The 27,910-nt window shown below is 43.3% G+C and overlaps 1 protein-coding gene across 4 annotated transcripts in view; it reads right to left on the bottom strand.

Moving 5' to 3' along the window:
* Positions 1 to 15,866: 15,866 nt before the first annotated feature.
* Positions 15,867 to 27,910, bottom strand: part of KLHL17 (kelch like family member 17) — a 91,448-nt gene continuing 79,404 nt past the window's right edge. For all 4 annotated transcript variants that reach the window (XM_040325959.1, XM_040325960.1, XM_040325961.1 and 1 more), the window contains 2 exons: positions 21,327 to 21,508; positions 15,867 to 17,477 (listed from right to left, as the gene is read on the bottom strand). In XM_040325959.1, coding sequence (XP_040181893.1) covers positions 17,249 to 17,477; positions 21,327 to 21,508 — 411 coding nt within the window. In that variant the 3' untranslated portion in view covers positions 15,867 to 17,248. The remainder of the gene's footprint in view (positions 17,478 to 21,326; positions 21,509 to 27,910) is intronic.

Below are 27,910 nucleotides of genomic sequence, written 5' to 3'. Positions count from 1 at the left end.
TGTATAACGGATAGGAAAAACAACTCCTAGCTATAAGATCTGTATTATTCACTGAATGGCCCGGATTCAGATAGAATGCTCTATCTATCTGCGGGCGTAACCTATCTTAGATACGTTAGGCCGCTGTAACTTTGGGCGCAAGTTCGGTATGCAGAAAGAACTTGCGCCCTTAGTTACGGCGGCGTAACGTATGTGTGGCGGCGTAAGCCTGTCTAATTCAAATGGGAATGTTGTGGGCGTGTTTTATTTAACGTGAAGGTGACCCCGGGTTTTTTAACTTTTTTTTTGGACGGCGCATGCGCCGTCCGTGAAATATCCCAGTGTGCATTGCTCCAAAGTACGCCGCAAGGACGTATTGGATTCGACGTGAACGTAAATGACGTCCAGCCCTATTCGCGAACGACTTACGCAAACAACGTAAACATTTTAAAACTTTGGCGCGGGAACGACGTCCATACTTAAAGCGGATGTTCCACCCCAAAAAAAATATTAAAAGCCAGCAGCTACAAATACTGCAGCTGCTGACTTTTAATATTAGGACACTTACCTGTCCTGGAGTCCAGCGCCGATCGCAGCAGAGGATGAGCGATCGCTCGTCACCCTGCTGCTCCCCCCTCCATCCACGCTGAGGGAACCAGGAAGTGAAGCGCTGCGGCTTCACTGCCCGGTTCCCTACGGCGCATGCGCGAGTCGTGCCGCGCCCGCCGATTGGCTCCCGCTGTGTGCTGGGAGCCGAGTGTTCCCAGCACACAACGGGGGGGGGGGGGACGACTAGGAGCTGACTGTGCAGGCGACGTGAAGAGCCAAGTCCTATTTCGGCTATTTCCGTGAAGCGTGACGCGCCATAGCCGGCCGTCAATCATGTTCCCTCTGCATAGGAACGCCTACTAGACTGAAACTTATCTCCGGGATTAAACAGTGAGTACGGCGCAAAAAAATAAAATAAAGGCATACTGTAGCTCGCGCTAGTATGCTAGATGGCATGTTAGAATTTTTTTTTTTTTTTTAGGGTGAACCCCCGCTTTAACGGAAAATGTGGTGTCACCCTGCTGGTTGTGCTGGCTGCCACCAAGCTTTATCAATCACAGATGTGTCTGGACAATAATACAAATCCTTTGACAGATAACACAGTTCACAGTTGTGTATGCCAATTGTATATAGTTGTTTGCGTAGTGTTTATCTTATCTAATGTTTTTCTGCAGAACATCTTGACATTGAACAAATGAAATAAATTATTTGTGGGGTGTGTCTGATTACGTTATAGGAAGATTCAATAAAAACTCGGAAAACTAGAAGATTCCAGTTTACCTGCTATGATTCAACATTGAGTCACTGCTGTTAGAGGACCATTAAAGGGAATGGATTTCATATTTTATTTATGTATTTATTATAATAATGAATACAAAAAAAAGTCAAATGTGAAATATTACTTTGTAAATGAGTGTTTCAGCAGAGCAGCTTCTGATTGTGGCCTCGGTGCTCTTGGCTCAGATATGTGGAGGGTGCATTTGGGAGAAGTTTTCCTGCACACAGCCCCAGCGCTGTCAGTTACACAATGTGAGCTCCTTAATGGCAGGGACTAATGTGTATGTACAGTATGGAAAATTGCTGCGTACAATTTTATGTATTCATGCCTATAAGAAATAAAGAAGGCAGTCAGAAAGAAGAATCTGACACACCTGGAAGTGTCAGATTGTTCCGTTTCCCTGACTCTGATGCCACGTACACACGATCATTTTTCAGCATGCCGAAAAAACGAAGTTTTCCCAACTTCATCATTAAAAACGACGTTGCCCACACACCATCGTTTTTAACCACTTAACGACCGCCGCATGTACATATACGTCCACAGAATGGCACGTACAGGCAGATGGGCGTACATGTACATCCCTGCCTTTCCGCGGGTCGGGGGTCCGATCAGGACCCCCCCCCCCCGTTACATACGGTGGTTGGAAATCGTGTGGGAGCGATCCGGGATGAGGGCGCAGCGATTCGTTTCTAGCCGCCCCCTCGCGATCGTTCCCCGGAGCTGAAGAACAGGGAGTGCCGTATGTAAACACGGCTTCCCCGTGCTTCACGGTGGCGGCTGCATCGATCGTGTGATCCCTTTTATAGGGAGACTCGATCGATGATGTCAGACCTACAGCCACACCCCCCTACAGTTGTAAACACACACTAGGTGAAACATAACTCCTTCAGCGCCCCCTGTGGTTAACTCCCAAACTGCAACTGTCATTTTCACAATAAACAATGCAATTTAAATGCATTTTTTGCTGTGAAAATAACAATGGTCCCAAAAATGTGTCAAAATTGTCCGAAGTGTCCGCCATAATGTCGCAGTCACGAAAAAAAAAATCGCTGATCGCCGCCATTAGTAGTAAAAAAAAAAAAAAAAAAAAAAAAATGCAATAAAACTATCCCCTATTTTGTAAACGCTATACATTTTGTGCAAACCAATCGATAAACGCTTATTGCGATTTTTTTTTACCAAAAATAGGTAGAAGAAGAATACCTATCGGCCTAAACTGAGGAAAAAAAAAATGTTATATATGTTTTTTGGGGGATATTTATTATAGCAAAAAGTAAAAAATAAAAAATTGTCGCTCTATTTTTGTTTATAGCGCAAAAAAAAAAAAACGCAGAGGTCATCAAATACCACCAAAAGAAAGCTCTATTTGTGGGGAAAAAAAGGACGTCAATTTTGTTTGGGAGAAACGTCGCACGACCGCGCAATTGTCTGTTAAAGCGACAGAGTGCTGAATCGCAAAACCTGGCCTGGGCCTTTAGCTGCATTTTGGTCCGGGCTTAAGTGGTTAAAAAATGATCTAGCAAAGCGCGGTGATGTACAACACGTACGACGGCACTATAAAGGGGAAGTTCCATTCGCCTTTGGGCTGCTTTAGCTGATTCCGTGTTAGTAAAAGACGATTAGCGATTTTTTGTCTGTTACAGCGTGATGAATGTGCTTATTCCATTACGAATGGTAGTTTTACCAGAACGAGCGCTCTCGTCTTATAACTTGCTTCTGAGCATGCGCAGGTTTTTTCCGTCGTTTTAGCCCACACACGATCATTTTTTACAACCCGAAAAACGACATTGTTTAAAACGACCTTAAAAAATGCAGCATGTTCGAATTTTTTTTTTGTCGTTTTTCAGAACCTGAAAAATGATGCGAAGCCCACACACGATCATTTTGAATGCCATTTTTGAAATGCCGAAAAATGATCGTGTGTACGCGGCATAACTGTGTAATACATTATTAAAATAATTGCTCAATAGAAGAAATAGTGTGTTCAAATAAAGCCAGTTTTAGATTTGTAAATACAAATGTAACATTAGCTGTTTTGGGTAGGCTACATCTGTGTTAAATGGGGTTGTAAAGGTACAATTTTTCTTTCCAAAATAGCTTCCTTTACCTTAGTGCAGTCCTCCTTCACTTACCTCATCCTTCCATTTTGCTTTTAAATGTCCTTATTTCTTCTGAGAAATCCTCACTTCCTGTTCTTCTGTCTGTAACTCCACACAGTAATGCAAGGCTTTCTCCCTGGTGTGGAGTGTCGTGCTCGCCCCCCTCACTTGGACTACAGGAGAGTCAGGACGCCCTCTAACACACAGCTCTTTTCTCTATCTGCAACGTAGAGAGCATCCTGACCCTCCTGTAGTCCAAATAGCAAGGGAAAAGGGAGTAGCCACTCCAGGTGGGAACCCAGATGAATATCCTCCGTTGCAGACAACTCAGGTGCAGGCAATGCACTTAGCAAAGCAGGAGCAAAGATTGTCTCTGGACAGCCGCACTCTGAAAAAATTGTAGCCTTTATTAAAAAAGGACAACACTACAAATCACAGCAACATAAAATAAAACCAGCTAGCTATGACTAAGCACTAGTTTCAGTGCAAAACGCATCAGCAGTCGGATTTTATTTTATGTTGCTGTGATTTGTAGTGCTGTCCTTTTTTTAATAAAGGCTACAATTTTTTCAGAGTGCGGCTGTCCAGAGACAATATTTGTTCCTGCTCCTGTAGTCCAAGTGAGGGGGGCGAGCACGACACTCCACACCAGGGAGAAAGCCTTGCATTACTGTGTGGAGTTACAGACAGAAGAACAGGAAGTGAGGATTTCTCAGAAGAAATAAGGACATTTAAAAGCAAAATGGAAGGATGAGGTAAGTGAAGGAGGACTGCACTAAGGTAAAGGAAGCTATTTAGGGAAAACAAATTGTACCTTTACAACCCCTTTTAAAAAAAAGAAGGTAGTAGAAGAATTTTTGAAGCAGTGTAGGGCAGTGATGGCGAACCTTGGCACCCCCGGATGTTTTGGACTACATTTCCCATGATGCTCCACTACACTGCAGAGTGCATGAGCATCATGGGAAATGTAGTTCCAAAACATCTGGGGTGCCGAGGTTCGCCATCACTGGTGTAGGGGATGGCGGGAAGAAACAATGGGCAATCAATACTCCTGGAAATGTTGTTTTTGCAGAGACTTCTCTTTATGGGCTCTTTCACATCTGTGGCACTCTATACAGCTCCTCTAAAAAGCTATCTGCTTTTGATCGTGTTTCAGAGGGCAGTAGACCAGCGGCTGCCAGGCATTCAGGATGAAATACTGCCGCCTTTCTTTGACAGCTGAACAGGGATTTTCTATGTAACAGAAACCAGACCTCTGCACTGCACTTGCTAGTTCCAGAGTAAACCTCATACAATCTTAAATGAATGGTGTATGGGGGGTTAATACTGACTTTAAATCATCAGCATGTGAACCAGGCTGATGAAAGAGGTGAGGTTTGACCCCCGAAATGCGTTCCGATTGGTCACAGCATTCTGGATGGTTGACAGCTCCCTGACAGATCAAGTTTCCCGCGACGGCTCCCTGGCGGCTCGCTTGGAATCCTGCCCCAGCTTTACAGCACCCCTGTCATTGGCTCTGGTGTGGACTGTATTCGGAGCCGACGACTTTTACATGGAACGTGTTTCAATGCTTTAAGCCCCATACACGCGATCAGATTTTCGGACGACCGTTTGTCCATTTTTTGTTGTATGCTAATTTCACGTCGAAAGTGAAGAGGTTCCTCACCATGCGAAAATTCCTGTATGACAGAATACAACTTTAGAAGTGATGTCATGTGTTGAATGGTTTTGTATGTACTCTTTACTTTCTGAGCATGCGTAGTCTTGAGCGTACTAATTAACCACTTAAGGACCACCACACAGCGATATACGTCGGCAGAATGGCAAGGCCGGGCACAGGGACGTATATATACATCCCCTTTAAGAGCCCAGCCGTGGGTCACGAGCGCGCCTCCATGACCCGATCGCCGCGGGTGTCCCGCGATCGGGTCACAGGAGCTGAAGAACGGGGAGAGGTGTGTGTAAACACACCTTCCCCGTTCTTCTGTGTGGCAATGTCAGTGATCGTCTGTTCCCGGATATAGGGAACGACGATTACTGACGTCACAAGTCCAGCCCCGCCCCCTACAGTGAGAAACACACATGAGGTCACACTTAACCCCTACAGCGCCCCCTAGTCTGAAGAGCAATCTGTGGTGGATCACTTTTCTGAGGGCAATTGGCAAGCAGTTGCGACGTGGCCCTATTCAGTTGAATAGATCACGTTCAGTGGGCAGCTCTGCCTATCGAACATCACAGGGGAATACTTGTTGCTGTGCCTGTGTACACCTCTTATTGTACAATCTCCTTTAGAGCTACGAACAACTATATAGAGCAAAGCTTCCAATATTACCGACACGATCGGAAATTCCGACAGCAAAAGTGCGATGTGAGCTTTTGAACGGAAATTCTGACCGTGTGTTTGCGCCATCGGACTTTCGCTGTCGGAATTTCCGCCAACAAAAGATTGAGAGCTGGAAAAAATTCCTATCGGAAAATCCGATCGTCTGTAGCAATTCCGACGCGCAAAATTCCGACGCATGCTCAGAAACAATTCAACGCATGCTCGGAAGCATTGAACTTAATTTTCTCGGCTCGTCGTAGTGTTGTACGTCACCGAGAACGTGTGTATGCAAGCCAAGCTTGAGCGGAATTCCATCAGAAAAACCATCCAAGGTTTTTCCGATGAAAAATCCAATTGTGTGTACGCGGCATAAGGCTTAATATACACTGGACATTTTACAAGCTCTGCTGATCGATTCAACTTGACAGATAGTAACCGATATTTAAAAGCGTCAGTTTTCCTGCGTTTAACTGCTTGCCGACCAGCCACCGCAGTTATACGGTGGCAGGTCGGCTCTGCTGGGCGAGGTCACGTAGCTATACGTCATCTCGCCGAGCAGCCAATAGGGGCGCGCACGGGCAATAGGATCGCCGCCGGGCCCCCGCGATCGCTCGTTACAGAGCGAGAACCGGGAGCTGTGTGTGTAAACCTGTCAGGGGAGAAATGACAATGTATGAACAGCGATCAATCATTTCCCCTAGTGAGGCCACCCCCCCTACAGTTAAAACACACCCAGGGAACATACTTAACCCCTTCACTGCCAGTGGCATTTTTATAGTAATCCAATGCATTTTTATAGCACTGATCGCTATAAAAATGCCAATGATCCCAAAAATGTGTCAAACGTGTCCGCCATAAAGTCGCAGTACCGAAAAAAAAAACCGCTGATCGCCGCCATTACTAGTAAAAAAAAATGCCATAAAACTACCCCCTATTTTGTAAACGCTATAACTTTTGCGCAAACCAATCAAGCACTTATTGCGATTTTTTTACGAAAAATATGTAAAAGAATGCATATCGGCCTAAACTGAGGAAAAAACTTTTTTTTTATATATTTTTGGGGGATATTTATTATAGCAAAAAGTAAAAAATATTCATTTTTTTAAAAATTGTCGCTCTATTTTTGTTTATAGCGCAAAAACTAAAAACCGCAGAGGTGATCAAATACCACCAAAAGGAAGCTCTATTTGTGGGGAAAAAAGGACGCCAATTTTGTTTGGGAGCCACGTCGCACGACCGCGCAATTGTCAGTTAAAGCGACGCAGTGCCGAATCGCAAAAAGTGCTCTGGTCTTTGACCAGCAATATGGTCCGGGGGTGAAGTGGTTACGTTTTAGAAGCTTTTTTTTTTTCCAAACACTCTTTTTTAGTGAAATAGTCACTTTAAATTGGAACAAGGGTTCACTTTAAAAGTGTAGATTCTGTTTAGACTTCATGGAAAGAAACATTTGCATTTCAAACATAAAGAAGTAGATTTCTTTCAAACGAATGAAGGTTCCCATTTTGTTTATCTGTACAATATCCCTGGACAATATGCCATCTCATGGAATGGTTATATGTGTACGTTGATTCATTGCGCCCGTAGCTGGCAGGTCACAGAAGGTGTGGCGAATAATGTGTTTGCTGACATTGCAGAGTTTACTAGAATTCCTGTGTCACTCGGCTATGTACATAGAAGAGGCTTTCTAGAGACAAACGATAGGCTAATTTTTACGCGGGGTTAGTCATGTTAGGAAAACATGCTCTTTGGTTGCAGGTTGATTTTAGGAGAGGTCATGTAAGGCTAAGTGCTCTACGCAAATTTACAACCCCGTCCAAAAGACTTCTCCAAGCCCAGCTATATATAACTAATTATTAATGAATGTGATCCTAAAGACAAACAGACAGTTTATGAAGCTTGGCTGCCCCGGAGTCCGTAAACAAATAATGAAGTTCCTAATGCTTTTGGAATGCGCATCAAAAATGGAAACACAAATAGTATGATGCATACACACGGTCGTTTTTCGGCATGAAAAAAAAAAAAAATCGTGTGTGGGCTTCACAACGTTTTTCGGCTTCAAAATGTCGTTTTTCGTGTTGTAAAAAATGATCGTGTGTGGGCAAAAACGACGTTTTAAACCCGCGCATGCCCAGAAGCAAGTTATGAGACAGGAGCGCTCGTTCAGGTAAACTACCGTGCATAATGGAGTAAGGACATTCATCACGCTGTAACAGACAAAAAAGCGCGAATCGTCTTTTACTAACGCGGAATCAGCTAAAAGCAGCCCAAAGGCGAATAGAACTTCCCCTTTAGAGTGCCGTCGTACGTGTCGTACGTCACCGCGTTTTGTTCATAATTTTCCAAAAACGATGGTGTGTGGGCAACATCGTTTTTAATGATGAAGTTGGAAAAACTTCGTTTTTTGGACATGCTGAAAAATGAAAAAAAAATTCATGCCGAAAAACAACCGTGTGTACGCGGCATGACATCACTACAGTTAGTGTAAAAAAGAGTAATTATTTATAGTGAAAATAATTAAATTATGACTAATATTTTTTTTTTCCCCCGCTTTTGCTTTGTAGCCTTCGATAGGTACCAAGCTGGGGTAGAATCCCAGTCAATATTTTAGTTTTTCTTTGCTTACCGACTGCCAGCAGTACATTTACTGCTAGTGGGGGGCTTCCCCAGGCACCACATTGCACCCTGTACATCAGGTATATGCAATTAGCGGACCTTCAGCTGTTGCAAAACTACAAGTCCCATCATGTCTCTGCCTCTGGTTGTCATGCTTGTGGCTGTCAGAGTGATGCTATGCCTCATGGGACTGGTAGTTCTGCAACAGCTGGAGGTCTGCTAATTGCATATCCCTGCTGTACATCATTGTGAACTTTCTGGTTTAGAGGCATGCGTGCCCCCTGCTAAACTGTTCTGTAATTGGACACAGCACGACTTTGTCAACAGGTTACAGCCAATTAATTGGCTGTATACCTGCTGATCGGCTGTGGCCAATCAAAGCACAGAGATCAGTGTGATCGAAAACACAGCACACAGATGGTGGGATTTCTCCCTGCTATCAGTTACCATTCAGAGCTGAAAGCAAAAGAGACCCCACCAGATCTGTAAGTAAAAGCAGCACACATACACTTGTTAGGGCCCTTTCACACTAGCGGACCGTATGTCTGTATTTCATCCATCCGTTTTCAGATGAAATACGGACATACATGTATCCCTATGGGATAGCGGGTGTCAGCGGATGAACATCCGCTGACATCCGATCTAATCGGTGTCCGCTATGCTCCGATTCTGCAGACGGAGTAAAATCCTATTTTCCCATCCGTCTGCAGAGCGAATCAGGTGACCATGGACAGACGGTCTGTGTTCATCCGATCCCCCCATAGGGGAGAGCGGAGATCTGACAGGGCGGGTGTGCAGGGACCGCCCTGTCATCTGCCGGCTCAGCGGGAATGAATGGAGCGATCCCCGCTGAGCAAGCGGATGAGACATGTACGGATCCTCACGGGATCCGTACATGTGAAAGGGGCCTTAGGCACACATTTAACCCCTTGATTGCCCTCCTGATCACTCCTGTCACCCAGTCAGTGTTATAAGTACAGTTTACAGTATTTTCACTGATCACTTTATTAATGTCACTAGCAACATCGGTGTCAGTCAGCTAGTGCCCCCCCCCCCCCAATCAGTGTCCGTTAGCCTGCCACACTATAATGCCTCGTACACACCGGGTTTTCCAACGGGAAAACTGCAAGGAGAGCCAAGATCTGCCGGCAAAAAAAGGAGAACCAGCTCTCTTTTTTCCCCGTCGGAAATCCAGAGTGTGTGTACGAGGCATAAGTCACTGATCACCGCCATTACGAATATAGTGTCTGCACAGACCAGTATCTTGATTACGATCAGAACTATACTAATGTCACCCGAAAATGCAGTTTGATTTGTACCAAGACATGTAGCAGAATACATTTTGGTATAAATTTATGAAGATGAATTATAATTTTATTGGATATGCTTTATAGCAAAAAGTAGAATTTTTTAATATTTTTGGTATTTTTTTTGATTAGGTAATAAAAAATAAAAAACCCAAAGATGAAAAGAAAGCGCTAGTTGTGTGAAAAAATAAATAAAAATTATATAAATTTTATTTGCGTACAGCAATGTATGACCGTGCAATTGCCAGTTAAAGTAGCAGCACAGTGCTGAATAGCAAAAAATGGCCTGGTTATGAAGGGGGTAAAACTTTCCAGACCCCCAACCTCTGTTGGTTATTATCGCTCTCCATGTCCCCATTAAGGGCCGGTTCACACTGTGGCGATGCCAAACATTGCATGAGATTCAAACCGCATTGCTGTGCAGATCACATGCGATGTCTGTGCAATGCAATTTTCAGCCATACAAACCGAGCCACGAGAACTTAATTCCAAGGCAATTAGCCATGTATTCAATGTAAGTGTGAATATAATATGGCACAGTTGATTTTAATGTTGTACAAATTTGTTCTTAGCGACCTACAAAAAGGTTTTTCAGTGTTTTTAAAGGAGTTGTAAATAAAACATTTTTTAATGCTAAAATTACTGTTTACAGCAGTGGTTCTCAACCTGGGGGTTGGGACCCCCTCGGGGGTCAAATGATTATTTTTCAGGGGTCACCGAATCCTGGGCTGTTCCTGAAGCCTGCACCACTCTCCCAGCCTCTTTGTGGCCGCCCAGCAGGGCTGTCCCTGGAGCCTGTGGCCGCCCACTCAGTCTCTTTGCAGCCGTTCAGGTCACGGCATGGCTGGGGGGCAGAGACTAGAGGTCAGCTGACCATAAGGGGTTTTAATACTGTACGAGTGGAAGGGAGTGCTAAATTTCAGTGGGTTAGGGGCGCAAATTACTTGTCTTGGGTGCCGACAATCCACGCTACAAAACAAAAACACATTTTTCTGTTAGGGGTACCCACAACTTGGAAAATTGTATCAAGGGGTCACTAGAAAGGTTGAGAGCCACTGGTTTACAGGGTATAGAGACAAAATAGTTAACGGATTCCTTTTAAAAACGATTAAAAATAGATAAAAATCAATCATATAATGTACCTGTAGTTTCTAATTTAGTTTTTGCATGTTGTTTCCTGCCTCTTTGCTGTACAGAGCCACAGAGCCAATACAGGGCAGTGATGGTTTGGAAAACGAAACTGGAGGTGCTGTGGGGTTTTAGACACACAGTAATCACACCTCCTTGATTAGTGACCACAAAGAGAAAGCTCCCAGTACTGTGGTTATCAGGAAACAGACAACCAGGAAGTGTGGAGATCAGAGAAGAATTACAGCAACTTGAGAGCAAAAACTAACAATGAGGACATGAAAACAGCACTGCATTAAGGTAAAGGAAGCTATTAAGATAAAAAAAAAATCCTTAACAAACCCTTTAATGCATCATTTGTAATAAAATGCATTTGTATGCATCATATTGTGTGTTCCTGGGACACCAGTAAGGTCTGACACAAATTTATTCTAAAGCCTAGTACACACGGGCAAGAATCTCGTCAGGAAAAAAAAACGTTTTCCCCCGACGAGATTCTTGGCAAGAATCTCTTGCCGCCTGAGTGTACAGACTCTGCTTTCAAAAGAACCGCGGTTCTCTTGAAAGTAAAGAACGCGGTAAAGTCATTGCGTACGACGAGCAAGCGCTAGTCACATTCCATGCAGTCTCTGCCATCTTGCTGCACCCCTACCTATGCCTAGGAAGCTACCGCGCATGCGTCAAAGTCATTTCGAGCATGCGCGGGTTTCCACAGCGACAGGTAAGTATACACACTCTCGGGTTTCTCGGCTTGTTTCACAGACCTGCTCCTTGTTCCAGATTGACTTCCTGGGTTTTTGACTCCGGCTTGATCACAACCACACCTGCCTCTGCTTCCAACAGCCTTCATGTGTTTGACCCCCAGCCTGGCTTTTGACGACGTCTCTGCTTTTTCACCTAAGATCTTCCAGCACCTCTAGGGAACCATGGTCTGTGAATACCTTCTCTGCTCCAGGGTGTCCACTTCTGGAACCAGACAGCTTCATCGGCAGGCAACCTGTGCATCTCTGGGCAGAGCACCCTCTGTCTCCAACTCCAGGGGTACTCTGCTCTCAGCCACAAGGGGAGCCCTCTCCTCAACCTCAGCCTCCAGCCTGGTATGTGACACTACCTCTTGACTCCTTTGACAATAAAAGTAAAAAAAAAAAAGAAAAGAAGTATACTGAGAATTTATTGTATTTAATATTATTCAAGGGCACCTTAGCACTGTTCAAATTAGTATACATTAAAAAGGAAAACACTGTTTATGACACATACAGTTTATGATCAACAGTAATAGACAGATAATGCAGAGTGAAGTCCAGCAAGCCATCATTTTACCCTAACTGGCACTGGATAATAACCAATGTTGCCCCAGATTTCATAATACTGCTTATTGAGCAAGGTAGTGCAAAAGTCAGATATGACCTGCAAAGTACAGTAAGCACATGAAGGGTGGTCATAGAGGGGCAGATGTCTCTGAAGAACTATGGCCAGAGAGAGATCTGCTAATACTCAAATTAACTGTAGTGATAGGACACACTGCGATTGTTTTCCTGTCAGTGGCCATGATGCATCCACGGTGTGTTTAGTCTCCAACACAGAATAGAAAAGGATAGGGACTATTTCTAAAGAGAGACCAGCCAGAGATGCTTGTTATTACCTCCTAGCAAAACACAAGGGGCTAGATTCAGATAGGTTACGCGGATCTTTCGATCCGCGTAACCTATCTGATTTACGTTACGACGGCGCAAGTTTCTGAGGCAAGTGCTTTATTCAGAAAGCACTTGCCTCAAAAGTTGCGGCGGCATATAGTAAATCCCCCGGCGGAATTCAAATTCCGAGGATAGCGGGAGTGTAATATTTAAATCAGGCGCGTCCCCGCCCGAACGAACGGCGCATGCGCCGTCCGCTAAATTTCCCAGCGTGCATTGCTCCAAATGATGTCGCTAGGACGTCAATGGTTTCGGCGTGAACGTAAATTACGTCCATCCGTATTCGCGGATAATTCAAATTCCGAGGATAGCGGGAGTGTAATATTTAAATCAGGCGCGTCCCCGCCCGAATGAACGGCGCATGCGCCGTCCGCTAAATTTCCCAGCGTGCATTGCTCCAAATGATGTCGCTAGGACGTCAATGGTTTCGGCGTGAACGTAAATTACGTCCATCCGTATTCGCGGATAATTCAAATTCCGAGGATAGCGGGAGTGTAATATTTAAATCAGGCGCGTCCCCGCCCGAACGAACGGCGCATGCGCCGTCCGCTAAATTTCCCAGCGTGCATTGCTCCAAATGATGTCGCTAGGACGTCAATGGTTTCGGCGCGAACGTAAATTACGTCCATCCGTATTCGCGAACGACTAGATCAAAACTCGGCGCGGGAACGACGGCCATACTTAACATTAGCTACGCCTCATATAGCAGGGGTAACTATACGCCGGAAAAAGCTGAACGCGAACGACATAAAAAAAAAGTGCCGGGCGGTCGTTCGTTTCTGAATCGGCGCAACTCCTCATTTGCATATTACTCGAGTATACAAACGGAAGCGCCACCTAGTGGCCAGCGTGAGAATGCAGCCTAAGATCCAACGGTGTAAGTCACTTGCACCTGTCGGATCTTAGGGAGATCTATGCGGAACCTGATTCTATGAATCAGCCGCATAGATCCGACCGACGGAACTCAGAGATACGCCGTCGTATCTCTATCTGAATCTGGCCCAAGATGCCCAATTATAACAAGCAAAACTTTAATGCTTCTAGCATGACTTGTTATTACCAGGCCTTTTATGTTCTGCCCAACCATTAGCAACCAATCAGAAATCGTTTTACTGCAGTCAGATCAGTTCAAATATTACTTCTGATTTTCTTCTATGGATTTCTGCATTTTGCACTTCAATGCGCTTTGCAGTGTTTTATTGAAAAACTAAAAGACTTGGTTCTTCCTATAGATACAATAAAAAAGGAGAAAAAAAAAAAACACTGTCATCATCCCAAAAAATGGCAGTTGCAACAGCTTTATTATACTTTACTGCCGTTTTCATAGTCGGGTCCAACTGTAAATATGTATTAGTCTTAATATGGCTGAATGTAGCTTAGTTATATACCATAAATAAATAAATACCCAGATAAATAAAGTATTGTTAAATAAATATAACACATGTAACATTTTTTTAATATAGGAGGGCGTTGCAGAAAATTGGTGTTTTTAGACAGATTTTTTTGCTAGCAACAAGGTACGGTTGCTTTTCTGGTTAACATAAGAAAACTAAAAGAGCATACATGAAAACTTGAATACATTGCTGTCAGTAAACCACAAGTGTTTTTCCATGTATTGCAGTTCTGCATTGTGTCTGTGCAGTGATCTTCATGCCGAGTGGAGAGGGCTCCCATGAAAAGGTGCATTGTGGGAAAGGCATGCTATTCACTTGGAAGAAAATCTATGTCAGAAGACATGCAAAAAGCAAAACCGCAAAAAGTGGGGAACACTAGATGAGAGCGACGAGCAAAGGGCACAGCTCTTCCATAGCAAAGTTCTGTTTCTTAAAAAAAAAAAAGAACTTATTGCAAAAGTGTGAGGCTATTTAGGCATGAAATGAAAAAATGACCATCCACAGAGGAGTGATTATCATAGGAAAAAGGTAAAAATAAATTGACACAAAAGTGCAAAAAAAAATGTATAACATAAATAACGCCAACGGGCGGCTCATGAGAATACATAAGTAAGCATCATCAGAACCAATTTAAAGTTCACGTGCAAATTGTCCCGGGTTGAGTGTATATGGTATGAAGAAGTTAGCACCCATAGGGGTATGAATGGCATAAAGAAAAATACAGACTAAAGTGCAAAAAGGAGCATTCCAGCACATGCCTCAATGGCAAGGTATTAACATTGCACAACTCTAAAGTAATCCAAAGCATCCAGTTATTGAACTTCTTAGGCCTCATTCACACGAGGCAGACTCCGTTGCTACGGAGTCCGCCTGCTCCCGCCAGCTCAGCGTGAGATCAGTCCGCAGATCTCTGCTGAGCCGACGGATGACAGGCTCCTCTCTGCTCACTGAGCGGGGAGGAGCTTGTCGGGCACCGCTGTCTCCTATGGAGCGATCTGATGAAAACGGACAGCATGTCTGTTTTCATCAGATCTTACCCGATCCGCATTGACGGATGGGGACGTGCCACCTATATGTCTGTTTTTAGCGGATCGGATGTCAGCGGACATGTCTCCACTGACATCCGACACGGCATAGGGATGCATGGAGCGGCCGTTCAGGTTCGCCTTCAAAACTGACAGGCGGACCTGAACGATCCGTCCGTGTGAATGGGGCCTTATGGAAGAGTTCTGATGACTGCACAGAATTTAATCTAAATGTCAGAAAAAACTCACACCGATGATGGATTATGATAATAACGTATAGCAAGAGGAGTTAAAAAAGGATATCTGTCAGGGTGGATTTAACCTGCTGGTCAGTGCAGATCAGGAGAATCTGATTTGCCAATGAATTCTTGAATTTTACAGCCGATCTCTGTGTGCAAGAAGAGTGGTTCTTCTATGACAATAGTGATCAGACGTTCAGATTGAGCTATGGACGAATGTACATATCCATATGTGCCAGTGGGCAAATCTGACACAAGAATACCATTAATGCGTGGTCATCTTTAAGGAAACCTGTATTGTGAAATATGTGGCCCCTCGTTCCTGATCTTCTGAAAATGCTAGCTGCCTGCCTGCCCCTGGCTATGACATTTTCTGACCTGGAATAAAGAGGCAGGTGAGTAAAGTTAAGCTGGCCATGCACTGTCGAACAATGCACCAGACAGATAAATGTTAAAGTGGTTTAGGAACAGGGGTAGCAGAGCTTGAAGTTGCAATTGGATCCCTATTCCTGGGGAACCCATATGGCACAGCCAGTCACATCCAACCACTCTCTTACTTAATATCATTTAAAAATCCTGTGATTAGATTGGTGTCAGTGGGTGGAATAGTGCTCCATCATTGGTATCCTTTGAGGGAATAGTGCCCCGGTCATTGGTATCTGTGGGAGAAATAGTTCCCCATCATTGTTATCTGTGGGAGGAATTGTGTTGGATCAATCATTGGTATCTCTGGGAGGAATAGTGCCCCATCATGGGTGTCAGTGGCAGAAATAGTACCCCATCATTGGTGTCAATGGGAGGAATAGTGCGCCAGGGGCCGGATAAGGGTGATCACAGGGCTGTGTCCAGCCTGCGGGCCGCAGTTTGGAGACACCCGTCTTAGAGGACACATACTGTGAAAGGTTACAGGAAGTGGAAATACATAGGGGCAGAAAATGGTCTGAGCATGCTAGGGTTGGGGGGTTTCCGATACAGGAGGTATTTGTGTGAGCATGTTAACTAAGAGGTAGTTATAGAGGTTGGCCATAAGTCTGGAGCAATGGGTACAGGATTGAAGTTCAGGTGCTCTGACCTGTATCTTGCACTGGGGTCTGGGTGTGCAAAGCTAGGCCAATGGCTGAGCGCATTGAATGCCGTGGGTTACAGTACACCTGCAATATGTCAACTAACCTGTACCACCAATAAAGTTATGAATGAAAGGTTTCCATCTAACAACCAAACAATGCAACCTTTAGTCTATGCCCACTTCCTGGTCAGTAGTATTACTATAATACAAAGTGCAATGACAGTGACTGTCTGGAGACTCCAGAAAAATCGTGTGCCTGCAGAGGATGGAATGGTTTATAAATTGCAATGCTCCAATGTATTCTTTTTGCACTTCAGTGATATTTTTCTATTAACAAGCAATGAGGTCCAGGATTGACCATGCTGCACCATTATACGAGTTACTAATCCTTTATCAGTGCTGTGAAGTGCTATCCCGCCGAATAAACAGTGCGGAAAAAGGTAAAGACATGGGAAGGTGCCCATTTTTGAGAATTTCTATGGCACATTGTATTAGTTCAAGTAAGGAGGTAATCAGACATTATTTGCAGATCCCGATGACCTCCAGAATTTCTGTAATGTATTGCACATCCAATCATGAAATAATGTGTATTGTAAAGGATTTCATCCTTAAAGTGCAGGAGATGTCTGTTCCTGAAGAGAATTGTTCTGTCTGAATGGCATACAGTTGAGGAGGATTTAACCCCTTTCCTGCTTGAGATACCTGCGCAGTGCAGTAGAGCAAAGATCACCATGACCACCACCTTCCCTGATGCAAAGACTTGCAGAATGCTACAAAGTACAAAAAACAAACAACCTTTTCCATTTACTTTAGGGAAATCCACGGATCCATCTTCTCCTAAATTGACCTTGCCTTTAAATGGCAAAGAGGTATCTTTGCAAGGAGATGCAGGCCTTTTCTAGCAGTGAAGGGGTTGCAAGGACAAATGGCAATGTCCTAAGAAAAAGCCCCCCTAGAACTGAGAGACCACATTTCTCTTCCATTGGCTCCACCTCTTCAGCTCCGGTAGACAGTGCAGGCTTCTCCTTGACGTTAGAGACTTAAGTCTTTGTCAGAGGCTGGTGGAAGAGACCGAAAGAGTAGGAGAGGAGGGCGGAGGAAAGTTGAGAAGTTCTAGCACTGCCACCCCTACGCTGCTCCTTCGGGTGAACATACAAGATGCAGCGACCCACTTGTTGGTACGTGGGTTGTACTTTTCTATGGAGTTCAAGCTTGAGCTTCCATCATTGCCTCCTACTGCATAAAGCCACCCATCCATAGCCACAAGATCATGCGTGCTTCTGTAGAAAGACAACAGAATAGTTAAAAATTCTAATAAATATTGTACCCCTGAAATCATAAGTAGGAAAATAAATGTACAATAAAAAGAAAGTGTGATCAAAAAGCCATACGAAAATCTCAAGAAAAAAAAACAAAAAACGACCAAGTACAAGACATGTTTAGGAGTGTTTGGTAGCCGACTGATTTTATACAGCGTAACCCTGGATAATTGTGTGTCTAGGGCTGCGCTGTAAATTGTCCAGATGTTGCTACATGTATGCCACAATAATGGTTGGCATGTTCACTAGTTGTTTTATTCAGCCAACTCCTAAGTTGGCCATAGATGGATCTTATTTTTGTGTTTTTTGTTTTTGATCAGCCAGCTGGCTGATCAAAAAATAAATGAATAGATTCCCTTATCCACACAAACAAGGACAAAAGAAGGAACTGCATTGCGCTGATTGGTGCGCCGCCATAGGAAGCCACTTCCTATTGTGGCACACCTGTGGGTTTGATCCCGAGCTGTGCTGCCTGAGTCCATACACACAGACAGTGCAGCTTGATCCCACCTCCCGCATCTCAGGATTTGACTGACAGCAGCAGGAGCCAATGGCTCCCACTGCCTTAGCAAAGTTTATGAGAGTGGGGAGAGCGGCTAGAGACAGGCACAGCACTAGATCGAGTGAAGGCCAATACCTAAATTTTTTTTGCTATCTGCTACAACTTACCTCCCAAATCTTGGTGATGGTACCGTATGCTGGACAGTATTTACATCATATATGATTTGTATATTGTGTATTTATATGATCATTTTTGATATTTTGTATTGTGTAATATTTCTATTTTTTGTAATAAATCAATATATTTTTTTATATATTTTGAAGCTTTTTGTGTGTTGCCTATATAATCCCATTCCTTGAGGTTTTTTCGAATACTTTCAATAATCACGGGATGATGGCAACTACATGCCGTTTTGTATGAGTTGGCCCTTTTTCCACCTAATTTTTTTTACCTACAGTGGTTGCAACCCTCAGACATGAAATAAGAACAAAGCATATTCCTTAATAGTGTGTTTTCTTTCTTAGTCCTGAGCACTAAACGTAAATTCTGTATGCTGCCTCGTTCCTCTGCTATCTGCATGAGTCACTTCCGACAAGTTTTTCTGACAACAAGCGGAAAAAGGTGACAGTGGAGTGATCTCCAACACACCAGCTGTGGTTGACAGCCTCAGCTCAGTTTCTTTGTGAAGGGGGTGTCCCTTCCCTCCAATCAGCTAGCAGGCCCCTCCTTACTCAGTAAGCTCTGCAGTGTGTCATTTCAGCTCCTTGCCAAGCTTTATAAATTTTGCACTTTGAACAGATGTAGAGAAAAGAGGGTTGCAGATAAGCAGGGGCAACTTATGTATCACGATACATGGTTTAACCTCTGTATCGCCAGACGCTAGTCACTTCATTGCGTTTATGTATGGGTTTACAACCATTTTAATGCAGGAAAAAGGTAAAAGAAATTTTAGAACCACTTTAAGTCACTTATCAGGATGTTTGCTACCTTTAAAGGCGATAACCGCATTTCAGGCAGAGGGGAACGGAGTCTGCAGTGTCCTTCAAGCTGAGTCCTGGACAGGAAGCGTAGTAAATGCATTAAAATATCATTATACCAGCATCTTTTTGTGTAGGGCTTACTTGCCGTTTAAAGAGGATCTGACTTGTATCTCTAGTTTCAGGAAGTAGACTAGTTCATTATTATTCGGTCTTCCAGAGTTTAGTTCTGGTTTGTGATCTGAGAATAGGATTTAAACAACAAACAATGGGACGCGCTTGTGAAAGTTTAATACTACCTCAATTGAAATTCCTCAGTAGCACACTGGGGTCCTAAGCCCTGTGTTGTGCTTAGATATGCATAATCAATATATAAAAAATGGCCAATGCATATTTGTCCATTGCCTCTTCAACAGCTGTTTTGTATGGGAATAAGACTCTGAGCTCCGAATGAACAGAATAGTAGGGTAGCATGGAGAAGATAAGCATCAGTTGATTTACTGAAACTGGAGTGCAAAATCTGGTGCAGCTCTGCGTGGTAGCCAATCAGCTTCTACCTTCAGCTTGTTAGATTAAGCTTTGACAAAAAACCTGCAAGCCGACTGGTTTCTATGCGATTTTGCACTCTCCAATTTTAGTAAATCAACCCTAGTGTGTAGATATAATGGTGGCATATAAAGAGAACCTGAATGAGCAAAGTTAAAGGGGTGGTTCACCCTAAAAACTACTTTTTTTTTATTACACTGGCCCCCCACATTACAATACGATTAAGGCTATTATTTTTTTGAAGCTGTACATACCTTTGTACAGCATATTCACCCGTTGCGAGTCCCGCGGGAGTGGGCGTTCCTCACATGTCTGTGATTGACATTTTGACCAAAAACGAGCTCCCCCCCATCGCGTAAGCCGCGTCACGGTTGGCGAAAGGAGCCGAACGGCGAGTCGGCGCTATACTGCGCATCGCCGTTCGGCTCCTTTCGCCAATCGTGACGCGGCTTACGCGACGGGGGGGGGGGCTCGTTTTTGGTCAAAATGTCAATCACAGACATGTGAGGAACGCCCACTCCCGCGGGACTCGCAACGGGTGAATATGCTGTACAAAGGTATGTACAGCTTCAAAAAAATAATAATAGCCTTAATCGTATTGTAATGTGGGGGGCCAGTGTAATAAAAAAAAAAAAGTAGTTTTTAGGGTGAACCACCCCTTTAAAGACAACGCTTCTTTGGCCATACTTCTCCTATGGATCACAGGATCTTTTCAGTCTACAGCAGGCTGAAGTCCCCTGCCGGCTGACGTCACAGAGCCTGTCCAGGCTCTGAAAAGATCCGAACATATGGTTGGTATCCACCCAGAAGCCTGGACCGGCAGCGGGCTCAGCCTCTCAGCGCCCTCCACAGCCCAGCACTCAAGTAAACACTGGAGGAGAGAGCAGAGAGATGCTGACTGACAGTCACAGCTCTCTACTCAAAGCAGAGAGGGGCAAAATAAATTAGCAATCTGAGGTCTGTGATCGCCCAGTTCTCACCACAGAGCCAGCAGGGGACAGATGGAGCCACCTAGGCGAGTATAAATGTTTATTTCTTTTAAATCCTGAACTTTTTTTTTTTTAAGGAATTTGCTTTAGAACTGCCAATCCAGCTCTAAAGCCTGGTACACACTGTTAGTTGTTTTTTATTCAACCCAGCGGGCTGAACTAAAAAAAAAATAAAAAAAAAAATTGAGGAGCTTGCTGTAGTAACCATGCGATGTTAGTACATCAATCTCCCTGCTGAGCCATTTTGGTCTGACAGAGGGACTGCCCCCCTTCCAGAACGCATTGGCTGCCAGCACTGATTGGACACTGATCAAATACTGGTTTTCCAGCATGTTTGTTCGACGGAAGCCAGTCGTTTGGCCTGTGTGTAACAGGCTTAAGACAGCCAGCTAATTAAAGGACTGCTAAATAAGTTACTGTGTAAAGCGTTCTCCAGTGGAAATGGATTATTTCTCATTACACAACCTCCTGAGGCTATCCAGCAGGGGGTTACAGAAATCACCCCTCCCCTGTGGCAGCACCAATCTCCCAGCTGGAGGTTATCTGAGGGCAGAAAATCATCTCATGAACATAATGAGTGCTTGTGTAGCCATGACACTCCTCTCTTTGATGCGATCTTAAAGGGGGAGATGGATTAGGGTAGCCAGTAACCTCCATCAGATCCCCTTAATGATAAAAAGCAATTATGACTGTCAAATATTACATTTGGTACTTTTACATTGATTTGGGGCAAACAGATAATGTAAGAAATGTATATATTGATTTTACATTGCACAATTCCGACAGACCAGATTACCTCCTAATATTCATCGGTGCCACACTCTCCCATGTGTTTGCCTTTGGGTTATATCTCTCCACTGAGTTCAGACAGCTTGTGCCATCATTTCCTCCTGCTACATACAACATTCCCTCCAGCACTGCTACCCCGGCACTGCTGCGACGGCTTAACATATTAGCAATCGGGGTCCAAGTGTTTATCTGCAAAGAAAGCATAAAAAAAAAATATTTAAAAAGGAGAGAAAAATCAAGGGAAAGAAAATGATTGCCTAAATTAATATAAATAAGCCAATCATCTATCTCATCTTTTGTGTACCTACTATAAGAGTTTAGCAATTGGGGTTACTTAGTTTAAATCCATGCAATCCTGTTTCTATCTAATTCTACAAATATAGATTATATCTTTGATATATTTTATGAATTATGTAGAAGAATACGTATCGGCCTAAACAGAGGGAAAAAAAATGTTTTTCTATATACCGTATTTATCGGCGTATACCGCGCACTTTTTTGCCCTGAAAATCAAGGCAAAATCGTGGGTGCGCGATATACGCCGATACCCGCGCCGAGTTTGAATACTGCGCTGACATATACCGAGCGCAGTACACTCGTGTATAGTCGGGCAGTCTCGGCTCCTCCCGCGCTCACGTCCTGAACGTACAGGACGTGAGCGCGACAGTAGCCGAGCCTGTCCGAGTGTACTGCGCTCGGTATATGCCGGCGCAGTATTCAAACTCGGCGCGGGAAACGAGCGAGGAGGACGCCGCAGAAGGACGCCGGACCCGACGAAGAGGACACCCGAAGCCGCAGACGGACGCCGGACCCGACGAGGCCGCCGCGCAAGACACCAAAACTAAGTACAAAATCCTTTTTTCCACAGGAATTTCTGGCCAACTTTAGGGGTGCGCGCTATACGCGGGAGCGCGCTATACCCCAATAAATACGGTATTTTTGGGGGATATTTATTATATCAAAAAGTAAAAAATTACATTTTTTTCAAAATTGTCGCTCTATTTTTGTTTATAGCGCAAAAAATAAAAACCGCAGAGGTGATCCAATACCACCAAAGCTCTATTTGTGAAAAAAAAAAAAAAAAAAAAAAAAGGTGATGACAATTTTGTTTGGGAGCCACGTCACACAACCACGCAACTGTCAGTTAAAGAGACGCAGTGGCGAATTGCAAAAAGTGGCCTGGTCTTTGGCCAGCCAAATGGTCCGGGGCTGAAGTGGTTAAAGCTACGTGACAACATTACTACAGGTGCAATAAGGCTTCCTGGTCACAACATACTTAGGAACCATTGTAGGGATAATTATTACCACCTACTGTTTGTAGCAATAGTAATTTAGACGACATTCTCATAGGGCATTCCCATTAGACATCATCAGCAAGGGAACCAAGGTCGCTGGTTCGAATTGCTGACAATAACATGGATGTACCATAGTCTACATTTTGAACAAAACCTTTCTTTACAGCAGAGAATCTTTCATTAGCAATACAATGTAAAATATCAGCAACATTTTGGCTGGGGCTATTTATTCCTGATAGTTAACATTTCAAACAGATTGTTAAATTGGCACAGTATGCCAAAGGAGGATAATTAATACAGCTTATTAATAAAGTATGCAGTGAGCGCACTGCGTGCTAATGGCAAAGTAAAGTGTAGACGTAGGGTAGTCCTGGGAGAGACAAGAGAATGGCACTTGAGAAGTCAGTCTATATTTGGAACATATATAAATATGTACATAGTACCATCATTAACCAGCCATTCCAAAGACTTAACACATACATTCAGCCATGTGCCTATTCCAGACATATATCAGGCGAAGTCGCCAGCAGCTAATTGTCTGTAGCAGTTCACATCCCAGATCAAAAAATATTCAAGATTTGATAAGCTGGGGTACAAGAAAAAAAGTTAAGTAAATAGTTGCCAAAATTCCTTTTAATATTATTTATGTATCACAGGCATTTACAAGGTTATTGGTGTTGTGACAGCCTTGATAACAATACGTTTTATCACCGTTATGCTCAGTTAATATTTCTGAAAGCCTATATAAAGCAAATCATTGCCAACATGTCTACATAGTTAGTCTGGTTGAAAAAAACACATCTAGTTCAAAAAAAGGGGAAACAAAAAAAATGATACAATCCTATATACACAATCTTATACCCACAGTTGATCCAGAAAAAACAAAAAAACAAACACACAGCAAAGCATGATCAAATTTACTACAGCAGGGGAATAAAATCCTTCCCGATCCCCCGAGAGGCAATTAGATATTCCCTGGATTACCTTTACTTATATATGTTAGTACCCAGTTAAATTATGTGCATTTAGGAAAGAGGCCAGGTCTTTTTTAAAGCAATCTACTGAGCTGGCCAGAAGAACCACCTCTGGAGGGAGTCCATTCCACATTTTCACAGCTCTTACTGTGAAGAAACCTTTCCGTATTTGGAGATGAAAAACCTCTAAACCTAAATAGTATCCTCTGTGATGACCTTAAAGTTAATAACTCAACACCAAGTTCACTATGTGGACCACTTATGTATTTATTCATGCTAATCATATACCCTCTCTCACTCTCTTATTCTCAAAAGAGAATACATTCAGTTCCTTTAATCTTTACTCATAGCGGAGCTCCTCCATGCCTCTTATCAGTTTGGTTGCCCTTCTCAGCACTTTCTCCAGTTCCCTGGCATCCTTTTTGAGAACTGGCACACAAAACTGAATTGTATATTCCAGATGAGGTCTTACTAATGCTTTGTACAGGGGAAAAATGATCTCTCTCTCTGGAGGCTATATGTCTCTTAATACAGGTAAAGACTTTCCTTGCTTTGGAAACCACTGCTTAGCGTTGTATACCATTATTAAGCTCATGATCTTCCAGGACACCCAGATCCATCTCCATTATAGATTCCCCCAGTTGTACTTCCCCTAGTATGTATGATGCATGCATATTTTTAGCCCCCAAGTGTATAACTTTACATTTATTTAGGGCCCTTTCACACGGGCGGACGAACGGACCGTTTTTAACAAGTCCGTTCCCATAGGGATGCATTACAAGTCCGTGATTGTGGACGTTAGCGGATGATGCATCCGCTGACGTCCGTAAAGATCCGCCTCCGCAAAGATCCGCTTTTTCAGACGGGAGAAAACCCTATTTTTCTTCCGTCTGGTGGAACGGATTGGATGAATACGGACATACGGTCCGTATTCATCCAATTCCCCATAAGGGAGAGCGGAGGAAAGACAGGGGGCGGTCTCTGCACAGTGTGCGGGGACCGCCCTGTCCGCCGACAGCTCAGCGGGGATTTACGGATGATCCCCGCTGAGCCGACGGACACACACGGGGCGGATCAATACGGATCCGCTCCGTGTGAAAGAGCCCTAACATTAAACCTCATCTGCAACATAGTTGCCCAATTAAACAGAGCATCAACATTGGCTTGTAAATTGGAGACATCCTGTAAGCACGTTATTCCACTGCATAGCTTGGTGTCATCTGCAAACACTGAAATGGTACTTTTAATCCCAGACCCTATATCATTTATAAAGATGTTAAAAAGTAAGGGTCCCAACACTGAACCTTGGGGTACACCACTGATAACCTTAGACCATTCAGAGTGAGAATCATTAACCACTACTCTCTGAATTCTGTCTTTTAGCCAGTTTTCTATCCATTTACAAACTGATCTTTCCAAGCCTGTAGACTTTACCTTACACATGAGCCCTGTATCCAACTCTTTTGCAAAATCCAAGTATACCACGTCCACAGCCACCCCTCGGTCCAAAGTTTTACTTGGCAAGAGAAAAGCTCACCCAAGCTCTACTGCTATATAGTATAGTTGGTGTGTAGAGAAGTCGGTGCTCTGGCTAATTATTCTGATGCATTTCGGCCTTCATCATCACTTTGACGAAGGCCTAAGGCCGAAACGCCTCAAGTTTTGGATGATGTCACTGCTGTAATGCTTCAATAAATAATTTCTATGGAGAAGGTGTCAAGTTGCTGGCCTGTACTTTCTAAGGTTTTACTTACCTCCTCATAAAAAGAAACCATTTTTGTTTGACGACTTTTGTCTTTCATGAATCCATGCTGTCAGTTTAAAATATTTTTTCCAGCAAGAACTTGTCTATGTGGTCTTTTATTAAACTCTCCAGTACATTCCCAACTATAGATAGGTTTAGGGTTAGGTTTAAACTAACAGGTCTCTACAGTTACTTGTTAAAGACTTCACTCCCTACACTCCCTTTTTAAATATAGGCACTACATTGGTCTAAAAAATATATTATTTACATTTTTAACTATTCCTGTACATTCAAATTCCCTCTTGTTAATTAAAAGATAAACAGTGCAATGTTAGCCATCAACCAAGCCCCAATGGCTTCTGGTATTTTTGGTTTTCTGTATACCGCTTAACAGGCAACCAAAGCTGAGCAGCATGGCATCCTTGTTCATTCCAAAAAATGTAACCAAATTAATATTTAAAAAAATAATTACAAACATTACTGCCCTGATACTTTTTGTAGGCCCTGCAAATATCCTGAGCAAATGCTAACCAAACTATGGTAGGCAAATGCACCAAGCTAGACATGTCCACCAAGTGATAGCACTCAGGAATATTGATTGGTACTGAGAACTGCATTGTTGGAAGGCAGGGGTAGTGTGCAATGTGCATCTAATACCCAGAGGCACTACAGCATTGCAGAGTGCCTTCCACACGGCAGGGAGAGAAGGTAGTTGCTCTCATTCCATCTTCCTATATCTTTAATCCCACAGAGTCTGCTAAGTGGGACTGAAGACTCACAGAAGGCATTTTCTGGAGTGGGCCAGGAGTGAAGTGGCAGTTAAGAGGTCCGGAAGCAAGGACTCGGAAATGAAGGTCCGGAAGCGAGGACTCGGAAATGAAAGAAAATTGCCGGAAGACATCACCAGCATGATGTAACCATGGAATGATAACATATCATTTAAAGACTTCGATTCTCATTTCTGTCGGTGGATGGAATCAGGAATATCCCTGAACATCAAACATATACATTGAAAGACAAACAAAACACCATGATCCTAGTAAACAAAGGTTTTCCCAGCAATAAGGAGGCCTGCACGCACTACAATAAGGACTATTTAAAAAGCAGAAATCTGGGTAGGTAGGCTGCCCCCTGTATGCATTTTGGTTGCAATTCACAATTAGGGCTTGTTCACACTATTTGCAGAGACATGCGTTTTCCTGCACTAGAAAAAGCCGGGTAAGCAAGGGCACACAGAAAACCATTCTTTTCTGTGTGCCTTGTTCACACTAAAATGCTGATCTCGTGCAGTGCAGAGCTGGGTGGAAATCTACACCATGCCTGCATTTTGTGAAATTAAAGTGATGCCGATGGATTTATGGTAAAAATATATATGAAAGAAAACACACGTTGTCAAAATGCAAAAAAACGGATGCAAAGGCACATAAAATCTGACATCAATGCAAACATGTGAAGTGGGGTTCACCGATCCAGGGAAATCCCGAGTGCAACCGTGCATAAGTCCAGGTGGATATGGGTGCTGGCAATGCACTAGGCAATGGAAAGTGGCAAAAGACGGATGGACGGCGCACACCAAAGAACTCTTGAGTTGTCTTTATTGAAGAAACATAAGCAGACACCGCAAATACACAGCAAGAATCATAAACAGCCGACGCGTTTCACACTTGGTCAGTGCTTATTCAAGGCTCAAGAGTTCTTTGGTGTGCGGCCGTCCATCTGTCTTTTGCCACTTTCCAAGGCAAACATGTGCAGAGCAAATTTGTGCCTTTTTCATGAGTTTTTATGCAAGTATAATGTGAATGGGCCATTAAGCCCAAGTAGACGGAACTTCAGCCACTGGTCCAATGCTGGGGGAAACAACAGTGATTGGCAAAATATATCGAACATGAATAAGCGCCATATCCTGGTACAGGCTGCCTGTAGTCACCATCAGATACTTCCAGCAAAAGGGATCATTACCCAATGCATCAGAAAAGCATGCCACATCTGCACTAGCTGTAATATATTTAGCATATTTTTTAAACAAACATGGAATACCACATTTTAACAAATGCGATGTTAAAAAAAAGCCTATATTGTTAAAACTTATGAATTCTACTTAAAAATATTGGTGAAAAATTAGGCTGGATTGATTGTTGGTTTAGTCCTGTTATATACTGTCTAGTAGAGTGTAATTTTAGATTTTAATTAAGAAAATAATAAAAAGGCCAAGAAAACTGGTAAAAAAAAAAAAAGTGAGAATTAAAACATCATAGTCATTTCCTTCTTGTCATTTGCATTATTTTGATCTGCGTTTTCCTTTTGTGACAATCATGCTTTTTTAATGAGTACTAATGCAAATTGTGAGAAAAACAATCAGCGCCACAATACTAACAAATTACTCCTATAATGACGTGGGAAAAAAATAAATAAATACATCAAGAAAAAAAAAAAAAAAACACGAACACACACACACACACACACAAAATAACCCCCTTATGCCTCGTACACACGATCGGTTCATCCGATGAAAACGGACAGATGGATTTTTTCATCAGATATCCGATGAAGCTGACTTTCATCAGTCTTGCCTACACAC

The sequence above is a fragment of the Rana temporaria genome, chromosome 10 (genome assembly GCF_905171775.1).
Source record: "Rana temporaria chromosome 10, aRanTem1.1, whole genome shotgun sequence".
In the NCBI taxonomy this organism is placed as follows: Eukaryota; Metazoa; Chordata; class Amphibia; order Anura; family Ranidae; genus Rana; species Rana temporaria.
Note: the sequence above shows the minus strand (reverse complement) of the source record. Positions and strands in the feature narration are given on the sequence as shown.